Below are 17128 nucleotides of genomic sequence, written 5' to 3' on the forward strand. Positions count from 1 at the left end.
CCAAAACCTCCTGTTACCTTCCCTTCTCCCTCTTCCCCCATGATGCACTTAAAACAGGGCAAAACTCAATAGCGTCTCAATTGGCAGCAGAATTTTGGGGCTTAATTGTGGTTGTAAATCAAGGACAACCTGTGTTAGGTATGTTTCGATAACTCATTTGCTCCTTTGCCAACAGCAGCTTGTCAATCTTCAGTTGTTTAGATACTTTGCAATGTTCCAGAGAAGTGCTGTTAGCAATCAAAGTCACCATATCAGAGTTAAGTTTCACTCTCATTATTTATTTGTATCTTGTCTTTATTATTTTTACAAATAACTCAAGATGGCAAACATATCCAACACATCTTCCTCCTCCTATTTTCCCCAGAACAACAATCCTGTCAGGTGGATTGGACTGAGACTAAATGACTCAGTCACCCATTTGGCTTTCATGGCTGAAGCAGGACTTGAACTCAGTCTTCCTCTTTCTAGCCTGGCGCCTTAACCACTAGACCAAACTGGATCTCACTCCCAACTCAACATCAAAGTCATTTTTGGGGTGCCTCAGATTGTTGCCCCTGATGGCTCTCTAGATGAATCTCCTTGCAGTTTTCTTGGTAAAGATTCAGGGGTGGCTTGCCATTGCCCGCTTCCTAGGGCTGAGTGAGAGTGACTGGTCCAAGATGGGCCAGCTGGCTTTTGGCCTAAGGCAGGATTAGAACTCATGGTTTCTAGCTTGATTTCTTAATCACTACACTAGATTGCCTTTTTCTATTACAGTTACTCAATAAGGGGCAGAGTGGCTTAAAGCAAGAAGGAAAAAGAGTGTTATTTGGCATCGCCATGGAAGGTAAGCAGCGTGAACAAAGAGGCAGTCATGGGGAAGGAAGGGGGGGTAGGGCTGGGGCTGCTAAAGGAGGGGAACTGGGGGCGACTGGTGAAGGAAGGGTGGGGGTAGATAGGTGGCAATTCCAAAGATTTTCCTACCTTTTCCTGTGGGCGTGGCTTGGTGAGGGGGTCATGTGACTGAGCGGGCATGAGTGTGAGTGAAGTCAAGTTGGCCATGCCCACTCAGTCACATGCCCCACCTAGCCACGCCCACCGAACCAGTAGCGAAAATTTTTGAAACCCATCACTGAACTGCAAGCAATTCTGTGCAGCATAGAGATACTACATAGGTGCTTTAAAGGCTTTCAGACATGGCAAATAGGGATTTTTCCAAAGTTTTGTTTATGGAGGTCCCCTCTTTTAGGGGAATGTCAAGTGGGTGCCCTCGCCCAAATAGAAAGAGGGCAGAAGGGTCTCTCTAACCAAGGAAGCATCTGAGAATGTATGGAGCAGAGCTGCGGTCTTGGCATCAAAAAAGCTCACTTGTCCCTCTTCGCAGTTGAGGGAGATGCGGATCCTCGTGGGCTCCTCAGTCAGGACCAACTCAGAACTTTCTGACGGAGACATGGCTGTGTATTCCCCTCCGCATTTCCAAAACTCCCACCGCATGGTCTGCTTATCAACATTTGTTATGTTCATTGGCTTGCTGGCAACCCCTACACCCCATCCTGCTGTACCTCCTACAATAACTTCCCAGAAATGTCTCCCTGTTGAGAACGTCTGACAGCCAAGGACACAAGGATGATATACAAATCTCTTGCCCTTTGAGTCATTATATATTGCTTTAACTTGCTTAAGTCCTTGGACACTTTTTCGATCTTTGGAGACATCAAGGCGGCTAGTATTGGCTGTGTCTGGATCCAGAATTATATTCACTGTAAGGGGGAAGGGAAGGAAGGAAAAAAACAAGAGCTTCAGCTGCAGGCCTGGTTTATGTCTTTACCCTACAGCCTCTACTGTGAATGGAGTTCAGCTTCCAAACACCCCTTCTAAGTGTTTAAGCCATTGTCTGGTCAAGAGTCCTCCAACTTTGGCAAATGTAAGACTTGTGGACTTCAACTAACAGAATTTCCCTGATGGTGCTGCTCCCTTTTCTCCAAGCACTCAAGCTGTCCCACTGTCTTAGTCCCATCCTTTGTTAACTGCCGGCGTGCTTGGCACCCCTCTGACCTTCTCCTTCCACTCACTTAGGTTGCCTTCGCCATCTTCCAGTCCATCTGCCTCCCCTTCAGCTGCCACTCAGGTGCAAGCCTTCAGGAACCATTGAATAAAAGTGGAGCTGTTGACTCCACTTCTCAGCTCTTCGTCTCTTGGCTCCACTGGTCAATTCCCCTAGTCTCTAGTCTCCCATGTGGCCGCCACCCTGCTGATTGCTCTCTAGCTCTGCCATGCTGGCTGGAGAATTCTGGGAACTGAAGTCCATAAGTCTCACAATGGCCAAGGGTGAAGATCTCTGGCCAAGTCCTTCAAACCCTTCATAATGCTCCACCTCTTCTGGCCTCCCTGCACAATTGTCTTTAGCTTCCATCTTGCAGATGGGATTAATGGGATTGGGAGGGAAGAGTGGTTGGCTTTGCCTTCACTGAGTTGCTGGAAGGGACTCTACCTGGAGCATTAATCCAGAAGATCAGGCAGAGCAAGAGGTTGTCATGTTTCAATTCTGAAGGAGTCAGAAGGATCCCCCAGAGGTAACTTGGGACAAATAATGGGATGTGAGGAAGATCCGCCCTTTTCTCTGTGAGCATCAGGGTATCACAGGGATGTACAAAAGGGGAGGATCTTATACAGGAAACCTCTGCTTTCATCAGTCTGATGGCCCACAGAGTGGAGGCAACCCTGATGTTCAACTTTCCTATGTCCTTTGACCCAAAGGACCTAATTTCTCTGCTCCCAAAGACCTGGTCTCTCACCAACTTACAGCCAAGCAGTAAAATCAACAGGATTTACGGTATTATCTTGCTAGGAATTTGATATTCATTTCAGTCCCAGTCCATATTTTCCCATTTCTCCAGATATTTCATTGTACGCCAAGATAAATTTCAACTTTCTAGATTATGTATTGTATAGAACAGAACAGAACAAAACAGAACAGAATGGAGTAGAGTGGAGAGTGGAGTGGAGTAGAGTAGAGTAGAGTAGAACAGAATAGAATAGAACAGAACAACAGGTTTATTTGGCCAAGTGTGATCAGACACACAAGGAATTTCTCTCCGCTGCATTAGCTCATATTGTACGTATTGTATGCCATATAAAATATAAATGGCAAGTAATAGTTCATAAATCATAAAACCTTTGAAGTTTACTGGATCATCATAATCTTTAAGGTACCTAATCCTATATTTTTTTGTTTTTATTGATCTATTATGTTTCTCTTCACGTTACTGACATCAGAGCATAAAATAGCAAGGAATTCCAATTCCTATAACTCATATTTACCTTCCTGTAGTTGAAGTCCACTTTCCAGAGTATCTGGGGAAGAAAAGGGAGGAATTCAGCATTTCATCCCTGGAATTGGAGCAACAGAAGGGCCTCCCTCAGATTCCCTGGTTTGCTTTCCTTGGTCTCAACTCAGGAAATAAGGAATATGGAAAGCTAGAAACCAAAATGTCATTGGTGGCTATATATATTCCATCAGGTATAAATATATTCTACTATAAATTCCGTATACAGGTAGTTCTCAACTATTTGTGTAGTGAAGTTATAGCGGTACTGACAAAAGTGATTCACGACCGGTTCTCACACTTATGACTGTTGCAGCCTCCCCAGTCACGTGATCAAAATTCGGGCACTGGGAACCAGCTTGTATTTATGATGGTTGCAGCATCCCATGATTCTGAGATTGTCCTCTGCAACCTTCCTGGGGAGCTTCTGACACGCAAAGTCAATGGGGGAAGATTCCAGATTCATTTATCAACCACAATTCACTTAACTGTCATGATTTTCTGAATCACTCTGGCAAAAAAGTTCTTAGAATGGGGCACAGATCACCTAACAACTGTCTTGCTTAGCAACAGAAATTTTCAGCTTTTCAACTGAGGTCGTAAGTCAAGAACTACCTGTATAGATTCCATTATACTTAGTGGAAGCTTATTCTGCTTCCCCAGTGATCAGTGCACATAAATTTGGGATACAAAGAATACAGGTAGCCTCGTCTTATGCCTCCAATTGAGCCCAGAATTTATGTTGCTAAGTGAGAAATCGGGTAAGTGAATGACTGCAGTTGTTAAATTGGTAACTCAGTTAAGTGAATCTGGTGCCAGGTTCCCCATTGACTTTGCTTGTCAGAAGAACATAAAAGATGGTCACTGCAACCGTCATAAATATGAACCCTTTGTCAACCATCCAAAAGTAAATCATGTGATTGTGGTGATAATACAATGGTCATAAGTGTGAAAAACGATCAGAAGTCACTTTTTTCAGTGCCATCCATTATAACTGTGAATGGTCACTAAGTGAATTGTTGTAAGTCGAGGACCATATCTAAATGGTCAACTATGAGTAGCTAATAGTTCCCGTTTTTAGATAGCACATCTTTAATGGGAGAAACCAGAAAGCTCCTCTTCCCCTCCTGGTGCCAAGACAAGAGGCCCTTCCACAGAGAAATGAGGGTGTCTCTTCCGCTGATCCTGAAATTGATCCCTCTTTGATCCATGTGACACCGGCCCAGAATCTCTCTTGGATGCTCAAAATGTCATCCAGGGTAAAACCCCAGCGGCTGTTTTTTACCTCTCAGTTTTTTCATGGCCCTTTTCAGAAGTGCAGGGATATCACTGTAATCCCAGATTCTCCACTTCGGCTCTACAAGTAAATCCACCGGATTCTCATATGTTTCCTTAGCCTGGTATCTGGCAAGACAAAATAACAGAATAACAGAGTTGGAAGGGACCTTGTAGGTCATCTAGTCCAGCACCCACCCTCACCACCCAAGCAGGAGACCCCACACTGTTTCTGAGTGGGATAAACACTGTTTAGGAGCCTTGGTAGTACAGTGGTTAATGCACCCTGTTATTAACACAGCTGCCTGCAATTACTGCAGGTTCGAATCTTACCAGGCTCAAGGTTGACTCAGCCTTCCATCCTTTCTAAGGTAGGTTAAATGAGGACCCAGTTTGTGGGGGCAATAAGCTGACTTTGTATAAAATATACAAAAGTATGAAGGCTATTGCTTAACGCATTGTAAGCTGCCCTGACTCTCCGGAGAAGGGCGGCATATAAATCAAATTAAAAAAAAAAAAAAAAAGATGGCAGTCCGGCCTCTTCTTGAAAACTTCCAGTGATGAAGCTCCCACTACTTCTGGAGGGAAGCTGTTTCATTGGTTCATTCTCCTCAGTCAGAAAATTTCTCCTTATTTCCAGGATGAATCTCTCCTTGTTCAGTTTCCATCCATTATTCCTTGCCTGGCCTTCAGGTGCTTTGGAAAATAGCTTGACCCCCTCGTCTCTGTGGCAGCCTCTCAAATATTGGAAGACTGTTGCTATCATGCCTCCCCTGGTCCTTCTCTTCACTTGCCATGCCCAGTTCCTGTAACCATTATCAACCTGCCAATATGACTATTTGTTAGCAACCAGTAACAACGGCTCTCAAAAAACTGACTTACAACCATTTTCACACTTAACATCTGTCACAGTGTCCCTGTCATCACAATTCGGTGAATTGGCAAACTAGCATGTATTTATGATAGTTGCATTACTTGGAAGAGCTTACATCCTACAATGATACTTTCAAAACCATCAAACATCTGTCTCTTCTTGGGAAGGACTCAATAGGTGGCTAAAAAGGCAAATTCAATCTAAACCTCTGGCTGAGTGTGCAACTAACATAATAATTAATAATGTCAAATATTACTAATTATATTGTGTTGAATTTGTCTGAGCAAATATCTACGAAGGCCTGAAATACAGTACATTGTCTTTACATTAAAATACTGCGAAATAAAGAAAGACCTTTCCAAAATAGGAAAACTGCTGGAGGATCTGCTGATCTCTGAGTCTGTAAAGAAAAGGGTGGATTTACTTACTTCTTCAAGATGCTTCCAATGTCCTAAAAAATAAAGAGACAAAGCACTGAAAGGAGCCATTTCCTAGGCAGAAAATTAAATTCTTACAGTCACAAAATACATAAGTGAAACGTCTAGACAACCAGACACTAACAGACATACAAAATACTTCCATTTTTTTAAAAAAATCCATTGCTCTTCCCCCCCCCCTTTTTTTAGAGTGGTATTGTTTTTACTTTCTTGTCTAAGAAAAATTAGACCCAGATTGAATCCAACACAATTACAGAAGATATATATTTATATATAAAACATGATAGCAAAAAGAAAAGACTATTTGAAAAACAAAATAGTGCATCAATAGGATAAAAAAATCCCCTGCATTTATGCTTCCAGAATGAAGGCACTTTGGAAAATCCAGGTGGTGATAATACTTTGGAGAAGGTGATCAGTGTTGAGTTTCTCCTTGGCCTGGAGATTTAAGGGGAGGGGGAGACCCTACAAAGAACACCCACCGCCATATCCCCCAAAAGGGGATAGGAACCCTAAGCAGGCATTCCTAAAATCGTGAAGAATATATAGACAATTGACCAGAACTTTGAATTCCTGCTTTTTCTGAATTACATTATGTATCCCTAATATTAGCCCTTACAGGTAGTCCTTGACCAAACAGTTCATTTAGTGACCTTTCGAAGTTACCACAGCACTGAAAAAAATTATTTATGATCATTTTTCACACTTAAGGCTCTTGCAGAAAAAGAGGATACAGAATACTATAAAATTTGGTATAGATGGTATGAGTGGTTGGAGGGAAGGAAAAATGAAGAAGAGAAATAAGGGGGAGATCAAGAAATGTCCAAAAATAATGGGAAAAATTGATAAAATACAATTTAGTGATTGAAATGAAAAAGAGAAATATATTGTAAATGAAATGATGGGGACAGATAGTAATTTGGAATAAGATGAAGTAAAATTTGTGGAAATAGTAAATAATAAGGACCACTACGAAAAAAGCTGTAAAAAGAGTCTTGTATATAAGTGTTGTATGTCTTGTATTGTTTTACTGTGTAATAAATAAATAAACTTTAAAAAAAAAAAAAGACTCTTGCAGCATCCCCATGGTCACATGATCAAAATTCAGCCACTTGGAAACCGATTCATATTTATGACGGTTGCAGCGTCCTGGGGTCATGTGATCACCATTTGTGACCTTCTGACAAGCAAAGTCAATGCGGAAGCCGGATTCATTTAACAACCATGTTACTAACTTAACCACTGCAGAGATTCACTTAACAACAGCGGCAAGTAAGGTCATAAAATGGGAAAAAATTCACTTAACAACTGTTTCACTCAGCAACAGAAATTTCGAGTCCAAGTGTGCTGATATGTCAAGGACTACCTGTAGTCTTCATACCTTCCAGTTTCCTTTCCATAGAAAGAGTCAAAAAGTTTACTAAATGAGGAGTTGAAAAAAAAGATTTTGAACTTGGTCAAATGCAGCCAGAATCCTACATGCAGACATGGACATATATATCAATCCCCACAAGAGAAAAACAGATGGAAAAAATGATGGAGCTAGAAAAAATGAAAAAATTGACTGCTTTAATTAGATATAACCTGTTGTTTCTACTTGGAAGCTGCTTCTAAACTTTGTGCTCGAGATAGAAAAAAATGAATTCTTGATGCTTGGTTTTGCTTATTAAACTAATCTGTTTTTATAGACATGGCTAATAATTACTAAATATGCAAAATTAAAACGTTGAGGCTGTAATTTTATTTTGTATTTTACTGTGCAGAAAAAAAGTTGATTTTTTTTCTTTTTCCTTTATCCTACACATCTTTCCCATTCTTTTCCTTCTCCATTTCCCTATTTTCTTTATTTCCATTGGTACTTTTCACTATTATAATTTTGATTAAATTTATGAAAGAAAAAAAAAGGAAAGAGTCAAAAAGAGTATTCTATGGAGGGGCTAAAGAATGCAGAGAGGAGCAATGAAGATGGTAAGAGGCCAGGAAGTCAAACCATACAATGAATGGCTAAGGGAACTCGGTATGCTTAGCCTAAGGAAGAAAAGGCTTAGGGGAGACACAAGAGCCATCTTCCAACACTTGAAGGGCTCTCATAGGGAAAAGGGGTGGAAGCTCATCTGGAGATGCAAGCTAAAATAAGGAAGAATTTCCTGACAGTGACAAATATTTATCAGTGGAAAAGCCTGCCTCCCTGAGTTTTGGGTGCTCCATCACTGAAGGATTCCAATAATAGTTTGGACAACCATTTTTGGGGGATGGTTATGAGGTCCCCTGCCTTGGGTAGAAGATTGGACCAGAAGACCTCCAAGGTCCCTTCCAGCCCTGGGATTCTATGATCTCTACTTCCTGCCTGACCTGTAAGAGTTTGCTGGCTGGCTGCTGAAGCTTCTCTTCTATCTCCTGGATGAGATGGTCAAGAGAGCCCAGTTCCTCCATGTGGTTGGCCAAACCCTTCTCCTTTCTTGCCATAATATCCTTCTCTGTTTCTTCCATCTGAGTCAATAGAAGCTTCTCCTGTCCTTCTAACCAGAGATGTAGCTCTCTGAATTCAGCCACTACATTTTTTTTCATTTTTTCAATGAGATCCTAGAACAAGAAAGACAAAAGACATACTTTTATTTTATTTTAATTGTTTTACTTAATTATTTTTACTTTTATTTTAATTGTTATAATAATTAAAAGATTCCTTGAAGAATCCAGAACTGAGGTGGGAGAATATCTGAAGGAGACAAAAAACCCATTTGATATTAAAAACCGTAGGGGGGAAAGGTTTTTTTTTAAAAGGCTCTAGTTTAATGACCTCTCATGAAAATTTTCTTGGCAATCAGGGATTCCCAAAAAAGAGATAGAAAAATGTTTGCGTTCACACTTTTTTCAATAGGATGAAATATGGTTTGCATTAATTTATTAAACAAAACAAACCCATTGTATAAAACAAAGCTCATGGGATAGGGGCACTTAACCCAACTGTGACTCATTTAGCCAATGGTGACATCTAAGTCCCCAGGTTAAGACCAAGTTCTGTGCCCTAACACTGCCTTTAACTTGAATTTCATTTAAGTCAGAATTTGTACTAAAACACAGGCTGCCTATTATCAAAGATGGAAGACGGTGTTTTCCTTCCTATTATTAATGCTCAGAACCTCCTCACCGTTGGATCAATACTTACAAGCATCTCCTGCACTGTTTGCTCTGTGTCTCCTTTGTATGTAGCTATTTTTTCTTTCTCCTCCTTCTGAGCCTTCAGGCAATCCTCCACCTTGATCTGAAAAATACAAATTTTGAGTTTCTTTCCCATAAAGAATTACATCGGAGGGAAGACCCAGTTAGAAGATATATGCAATCGTCATAAATACATGGCAGTTGGCAAGCGTCCAAATTTTGATCATGTGACCACAGAATGCTGCAATGATCATAAGGGTGAAAAACATGTCACTTTTTTCATTGTCGTTGTAACTTTCAACAGTCACTAAACGAATGGTTTTAAGTCGAGGACTATCTGTAATGGCATTAAAGAGAGCTGCCTGAGTCTCCTGGTTGCAGTCATCCAGAAGCATCACTGAGAAATGAACGTTTGGCCTGATCCAGCAGGAGTGTTTTTCGGGGTCTCCACTCAAGACTTTGGAGGAATGACAATTTCGTTCTAGAGCAAATGTGGAAAGGGAGCTGGCAAAGGGAGCCTATTTCCCCCTACAGGCAATTTCCGTTGCTAAGCAAGACAGTTAAGTGATGTTCTTGCTGTAGTTGTTTTTTTAAAAAAATAATATTTATTAAATTTTCAAACATTAAAATATACAGTACAAAAAATAGAAAAGAACAAAAAATAAAAAACTATAACACACAACAAAAACAAACAAACAAAAAGAAACACATCAAAACCTACGCACTAGTAACAGCTTTTCTATATTGGCATCTCTATCCTAATTAACTTCCATACACAAATTCTACTTCTATCTATGTTAACTTACATCCTTATTTAAGTTACAATATCTTCTATTCATAATTCGGTTTCGTAACAAAATACTGCTTACATTTTAGATTTACTCTCCAGCCAGGAATACCATCTATTCCAAATTAAATAGTCCTTGGGGTCTTCCCTTTCTTTAATTTCCATAGATAATCTGTCCATTTCTGCGCAGCCATAATTTTTTAAAATTATAAATTGGTCTGGAGGGGATATCCGGTTGTTTCCAATTTTGTGCTATGCAAGTTAGTATGTGTAATGTGATATATTGTAATTTTTTTCCCATTTTCCCTTCTTAAATACCGAGGAGGAATAGTTCCGGTTTTCTTTCTATCTTCCACCCAGTTATCTCTTCCAGCCATTTTTTTATCTTCCACCAAAATTTCTTAATCTTAGGGCAGGTCCAGAACATGTGGTAGAAGATCCCTCGGCTATGGCCACATTTCCAACAATCCAGGGACCTGTTTTGAGAACATCCTTGCAAATCTCGCTTGTGGCAGGTGCCATCGGTAAAACATCTTATAAAGATTCTCCTTGTAAGCAGCTGACATTGTTAGTTTATAGTTTCTCTCCCATAATTTATCCCATTGATCCAAATGAATGTTATAGCCCAGCTAATTTCTTGCCCAGCTAATCATTGTTTCCTTCACGGTTTCTTCTTCCATTTTAAATTTTAACAGAAAATTATACATTTTTGTGATCATTTTTTCTCCTGGTCCTAATAATATCCAATTCCAATTGTTCTCTGTGTATACCATATTGTTCCCTGTCTTTTTTATATTTTGTCCTAATTTGCAAATATGGCCACCAGTCAATTTTTATTCCTTGTTTTTTTTAATCCTGTTCTGTTTTTAAATTTCCAAGGTCTTGCTGCAGTTGTTAAGTGAATCACTGCAGTTGTTCACTTTTAGTAACACAGTTGTGAAGTGATTCTGGCTTCCCAATTGACTTTGCATGTGAGAAGGTCACTAAACGAATAGTTGTAATTCAAAGACTATGGTAAATCTGTCTTCAAAAAAATTGCAGCCACAGAGGATAAAGCAGGAGGTGAAGGTCTCAGGTTGGAATTAGGGAAGTTTGTTAAAGGAATGGCCGAGGCCAAAAGTACTTCATCAAGAATCATAAGGTCCAACACTTCAAATCAAAAGAAACTCCTGTCAAGGAACTTTAATCTTAACTCTATAAAATTTAAATGTTTAAATGTCATTAAAAGTCCCTTGAGCCGCCTCTCCAGTCTGGTTCTAATTCGCATCTGCGCCAGGCTAAATCCAGTTTGTGGACAACAGAAAAAGTAAATTGGTCTAAGGATTGCCAGGAAGACCAAGGATCTGGATGCCCCTCCGCAGCGATTCCTCCTGGCTGACTCCTACCTGGTATTCCGGGAAAGCCTCCTCCGCAGGGATCACTGAGTGGCCCTTGTGCTCTTTGGATCGGTCGCAGACCACGCAGATGTGGGTCTCGTGGTCCTTACAAAAGAACTTGAGGGGCTCCCGGTGCTTTGGGCAGAGGCTCCCTCCTTCCTCGTCCCTAGGACCTCCGCATCGCCCGGCCACTTCAGCTACCCGCGCCAGCTGCCTGTTGGGGAGGAGGCTGCGGGGCGCGAAGGTCTGTCTGCATTGGGGGCAGGAAGCCTCCGATTCCGACGTCCCCCAACTGCGGGTCAGGCAGGTCCGGCAGAAGTTGTGGCCGCACTCCGGGATGAGCACAGGGTCCTGGAAATAGTCCAGGCAGATGGAGCAGGTGAGTTCTTCCAGCAAAACAGGCAAGGACGCTTCGGCCGCCATCGCCGCCTCCTCCGCCGGGAAAGGAAAGAGAAAGTTAGTTTTGCATCTTTTCCTCCAAATCAGGTGACTTTGGGCTGTGCCTAGGCAGGAAACCGAAATGAATTGTTGTTCCTCTTGCGGTCAGCTCCATTGGCTTCTTAAAGGGGAAAAAAGTGTTTTAAAAACAACAAATTGGAGAGAAGCAAACATTCACAGGACGGACCCCCAATCAATTATTATTGGCCCAATCTGGTCGTCAAAGAGGGGGGGGGAGTTTTCAAAATAATCTTCTTGTTTTCTTCTCCTTCTCCTCCTTCTCCTTCATCGGACGTTGGCGATCATGTTGGTGATCCTATTTTTATCAACAGCTGCAGGAAATAGTGCTGCTTTTTAAAATCTGGGGATAAAATCTTTTTAAAATCTGGGGAGAAGCAAATATTCTTAGGACAGAACCCCCAATCAATTACTGATCCAAGTATCCTGCTAAAGGGAAAGATACTGAAAAATCCTGGGGAGAAAGGGACATCTATGGGGCTGATTCACCACCAATTATTATTCAGCCAGCCACTTGTTACAGGGGAAAATGCTTTTTTAAAAAATAGAAAGAACTAAATATTTATGGGACAGAAACGGAATGGAGTAAAGTTGGCATGACAGAAACTGGGAGAAACCCTTGATAAAACCCCAAAGCCAATGCTGCAATCGATAGGATGTCTCACAGATAAAGGAGAATGCAGAAATTATAATCCTTCCCCTAACTTCTAATATGAATATCTGGCAAAGGAAGACCTGCCTGGACTGTCCCTTTCCCAGCCAGCCAATCAAGAAATGGATCAGGAAAAGTTCCAAAATTGGGCAAAGACTACCTTGTGGATTATGCAATATATAGAATGTGGAATGGGATCATTTGCTGGATGGAAATCTTCAAGTTTGACCAATTAGCTCTCCCTTAAGGCAAAAGATGGATAGAAAGAGCCATTAGGAGTCTCAGGCCAACCTAAGAAGGGGAGGGAATCTGGTGGGTGGAGAACATGTTATAGCCCCTTTGTTCAAGGGCTTTTGGGGGAGGCTTCCTTAGTCACAATGGGCTCCCCAAGGGGACATGGACACTCCCAAGCCCCTTCCTTTATCTTGCCATTTCAGAGGTGGCACCTCATTTATGGAATGTCCTCCCCAGAGACCCTCAGTTGGCACCCACAGTGGCCTCATTTTGGCACCAGGTGAAAACCCTTCTGTGTTGAGAGGGAGGGAGGGAGGGAGGGAGGGAGGGAGGGAGGGAGGAAGGAGGAAGAAAGGAACAAAGGAAGGAAGGAAGGAAGGAAGGAAGGAAGGAAGGAAGGAAGGAAGGAAGGAAGGAAGGAAGGAAGGAATCACTAATAGGATTGAGGCTACTATGATGCTACTAAACAGATTTAGGGCCTGGAAACTATAGAGACCAAATTTCCATAACATTCACATCTAAATCCCTTTTTGATATCCCATATTTATGTTGCAGGAAAACCTTCAACCTAGGAAGTTTAACATTTTATCATCTAGTGTGTTAAAGAGAAGTACTGTATAGCAAAATCCTATCTAATTTTTTAATTTTACTGTATTCTAACTAATAAAATCACTGAAAACATTTCTCTATATCTTGGTGTAGCATCCTTTTTTTTTACACTAATGGACACTCTTAGGTAACAATTCTGTTCCTAACTAATTGTTGTCCCCAATTGGGGTCTGAGCCTGGTGCTGAGGCCAATGAAGGACGTCAGACACGAGATGCAGGTTTTGATTGCTTTTTATTGGGGTACCCCAAGGAAAAGGGCTCCTGGCCAAAATGCCAAGAGAGCCAAGAACAAAGGATGAAGAAAGCTTTATACATTTTCACTAAAGAAGAAGGCGGGACAAGGCGGGATAGTAAGAAATATCATCTAATAAACATTTTACTAATAATTTTACAGTTTGTTTAATTGGTCTCTAGCTGTCCCTATTCCTAAGCCTTGGCTAATGAATCCTCCAGGAGTTATCTAATGCACCTTTGATTTGCTGCAGGCCATCTCTATTCCTAACTTTTAGCTGAGGTCTGTAGTTTGCCTAACTCTAGTTACTTTTATCAGCTTTCTAACTACTCAGAATTGTTACAAGCTTTACACATGCATATTTCCTGTGAATAAGCAGCCTTTGTTCTTGCCAGACAGACTCCACAATTACAGGCTTCCTGACTTACTTTCAAGTGTGTGCCATTACCTGGTTTTATTTTACAGACAGCCCATCACCACCACCACCCTTTGAATCTGAAAACTACTTAATTTTCCAAGATTCACCCAACATCAACACCCCTGTACTGGGAGACCCCGTAGCTTGCTTACAGGTGGAAAGGCAAAGCAGAAGGCATTGTAATGCACAACAGGTGGTGGTCCACAAGAAACTTTTGGTGGTCCGTAGAGAAATCTTAGTATTATTGCCAGTGCCCCCTGTTGGAGGACCTGCTCTGGGATGACCAACGAGCCAGTCCTCTGAGTGTGACTACTACAGCTCTGGAATATGGGACTGGCTGTGGCGGGGCTGGAAATCTCTGCCCTGGGCAGGCATGTGCAATGAGCAACTTTGCAAGTGGTAGAAGACGCAAAAAAGGAGCGCAGACCTCAACGTCTGGAATGAAATAATGGTGCTGTTGCCACGACCGGGGAGGGGACATCAATCAATCAATCAATCATCAATCACAATAGAGCTGGAATGTTCCTTGGAGGTCTTCTAGTCCAGGGGTCCCCAACCTTTTGGACCTCAGGGACCACCAAATTCACAATTTTAAATCCCGCGTCCCACTAATACGAATCCAGCGCGCCGCTTGCTGAAGCGCCTGGACTCCCAGTGACGGGATGGGGTCCTTTAGGCACTCTCCCTCCTCTCTCTTTCTCTCTCTCCCCCTCTCTCTCTTTCTCCTCTCACTCATTCTGATTCTCTCTCTGATTCTCTTTCATTCTCTTTCCTGCGCGAGCTGCACTGGCTCCCAGTGGTCTTCCAGGTGCGCTTCAAGGTGTTGGTTATCACCTTTAAAGCGCTCCATGGCATCGGGCCTAGCTATCTTCGAGACCGCCTGCTGCTACCGATGACCTCCCATCGTCCCGTGCGCTCCCACAGAGAGGGCCTCCTCAGGGTGCCATCAGCCAATCAATGTAGGCTGGTGACCCCCAGGGGGAGGGCCTTCTCTGTGGGGGCACCTACCCTCTGGAATCAGTTGCCCTCAGAGATAAGGAGAATCCAAGACCTTAGTGCCTTCCGCCGTGCCCTTAAAACCCACTTTTTCCAGCAAGCCGGGCTGGCTTAAGAAGAAATTTTAAATGTTTTAATTGGTTTGTATTTTTAATTTTAAATTAATTTTAATTTTTAATTTTAATTGTTTTTAATATTTGTATTTCATGTTTTTTTTAATTCTGGCTGTACACCGCCCTGAGTCCTCAGGGAGAAGGGCGGTATATAAATTTAAAAATAAATAAATAAATAAATAAATTCTGTCTCTCTCTCTCTCTGATTCTCTCTGATTCTCTCTCTTTCATTCTCTGCCTCTTTCTCTGTCTCTCATTCTCTCTCATTCTGATTCTCTCTCATTCTCTCGCTCTCTCGCTCTCATTCTGATTCTCTCTCTCTGATTCTCTCTCTCCCCTCTCTCTCCTACTCTCTCTCCCCCTTCTCTCTTTCTCTCTCTCTCCCTCTTCCCCCCACACACACTCTCTGTTGTAGCGCGGGAATAACGAGAGGCACAAGCAGGCTAGTAACAACAGCTCTTTAATTCAGGGTGAGACTTCAGCAAAGGAACACAGGCAACAGCCCTCTTTATATACTTTTCAGGGGCGACCAAGAACCAATCAGAATTAACTGTACATTTGAATTTCCCGCACAAAATAGATACATACATAACACCCCTCCACTCCCAGAAGGCACTTATTCTATCTATTTACATATTTACATACAAAATCACGCAGGTGACCAGGGCATGTCCTAATCCTGGTTGACCTGCGCAGTTCAGTTGTTGGCGAGGCGTCGAGCCGGTCGGAGGGACCTCCCGTCTCTCCCGGCTCCGCCAATGGAACCTCCTGGATTTCTCCGGAGGTGTGGTTATCTCCGGCTGGGAGTGTCAGCTCGCTGGGGCGGCGCTGGAACTCAGGGTTGCCAGATAAGTATTCTGGCTTACTCGGACTTGAGGTAGCTGTGTCAGGAAGACCTTGAAAGTTAGGACATGGGTTTTCGTTTTGTAAACGTTTATGCAATTGATCTATATGCCTCCTCCAGATTTTACCATGCCCTATATCGACTGTATATAACTTTGGGCCGGTAATTCCTACGATGGTTCCTTCTACCCATAAGGGCCCATTGGTGTAACTTCTAGCAAAAACTGGTGTTCCTTCATGGAATTGTCTTAGTCCTCCCTCTTCCCCCTTGAAGCTATCGGGGGAGTAATTGGGATGCAGTCAGTCGAGAATGCATCTTAGCTTTCGGCCCATTAAAATCTCAGCTGGGCTGCGGCCCGAGGTGGGGCACGGGGTGGCATGCTGTACCGCTAAGAACTCATCTATTCTAGCCTGCCAGTCCCCTGCATCAAGCCGGGACAGAGCTTCTTTGGCCGTTCTTACAAATCTCTCTGCAAGGCCATTAGAAGCCGGATGAAAAGGAGCGGATAATGCATGTCTTATGCCTAATGCTGCTAGGTAGCCTTCAAATTGAGTTGCCGTGAATTGGGGCCCATTGTCGGATACCAGTGTGTCCGGCAACCCGTGTGTTGTGAATAGTTTTCTGAGTACTTTGATTACGGCCTCAGATGTGGTAGATGGCATCAGGGCGATTTCGAGCCACTTAGAATATGCATCTACAATGATAAGGAAGTTCTGGCTGTGGAACGGGCCAGCAAAATCAATGTGAATCCTCCCCCATGGCCCTTTTGGTTTTTCCCATTCACGAGCGGGAGCTATGGGCAGATCTGGGCGGGACTCCTGGCAGGGCCTGCACTTCCCTACCCACTCAGTGACATCTTGGTCGAGATGTGGCCACCAAACATAACTACGAGCTAGGCCTTTCATGCGAACAATACCAGGGTGTCCCTCATGCAACATTTCCAAAACTCTATGCCGTAACCACGAAGGAATGACCACCCTGTCTCCCCACAACAAGCAACCCCCCAACATTGACAGTTCATTTTTTTTGTTAAAGTACAATTGAAAGTCACCACCGTCCACCTTGGTAGGCCAACCCCTCGTTACCCAGCCCATTACAGTGCACAACACAGAGTCTCTGGCAGAAACCCTCGCCACCTCGTTTGAAGAAATGGGGCCTGGGGAAACAATGTCAAGCAGTAAAACTGGGGCTTCCGGGGTCGGGTTGTCCAACAATTCAGGCAAGGGGCATCGGCTGAGGGCATCAGCATGGCCTAAAGTTTTGCCCGGCTGGTGGAGCAGTCTGTACGAGTACGTGGCTAAGAAAATGGACCATCTGGTCATCCGTGGGGAAAGAGCAGCCGGGGTCGGTTTATCTCCAGC

The 17128-nt window shown here is 42.8% G+C and overlaps 1 protein-coding gene across 1 annotated transcript; it reads right to left on the reverse strand.

Annotated features, from left to right (window-relative positions):
- Window positions 1-257: 257 nt before the first annotated feature.
- LOC148115692 (E3 ubiquitin-protein ligase TRIM39-like) lies at window positions 258-11732 on the reverse strand. Its single transcript, XM_087883947.1, has 7 exons — window positions 11223-11732; window positions 9058-9153; window positions 8244-8474; window positions 5883-5905; window positions 4591-4709; window positions 3301-3333; window positions 258-1739 (listed from the first exon to the last, which is right to left on the reverse strand). Exons 1-7 carry the CDS (start codon window positions 11634-11636, stop codon window positions 1225-1227), a joined length of 1431 nt encoding a protein of 476 aa, XP_087740073.1. The 5' UTR covers window positions 11637-11732; the 3' UTR covers window positions 258-1224.
- Between the last annotated feature and the right edge of the window lie 5396 nt (window positions 11733-17128).

This window comes from Pantherophis guttatus, chromosome 2 (assembly GCF_059756535.1).
Source record: "Pantherophis guttatus breed Tessera chromosome 2, ASM5975653v1, whole genome shotgun sequence".
Taxonomy (NCBI): Eukaryota; Metazoa; Chordata; class Lepidosauria; order Squamata; family Colubridae; genus Pantherophis; species Pantherophis guttatus.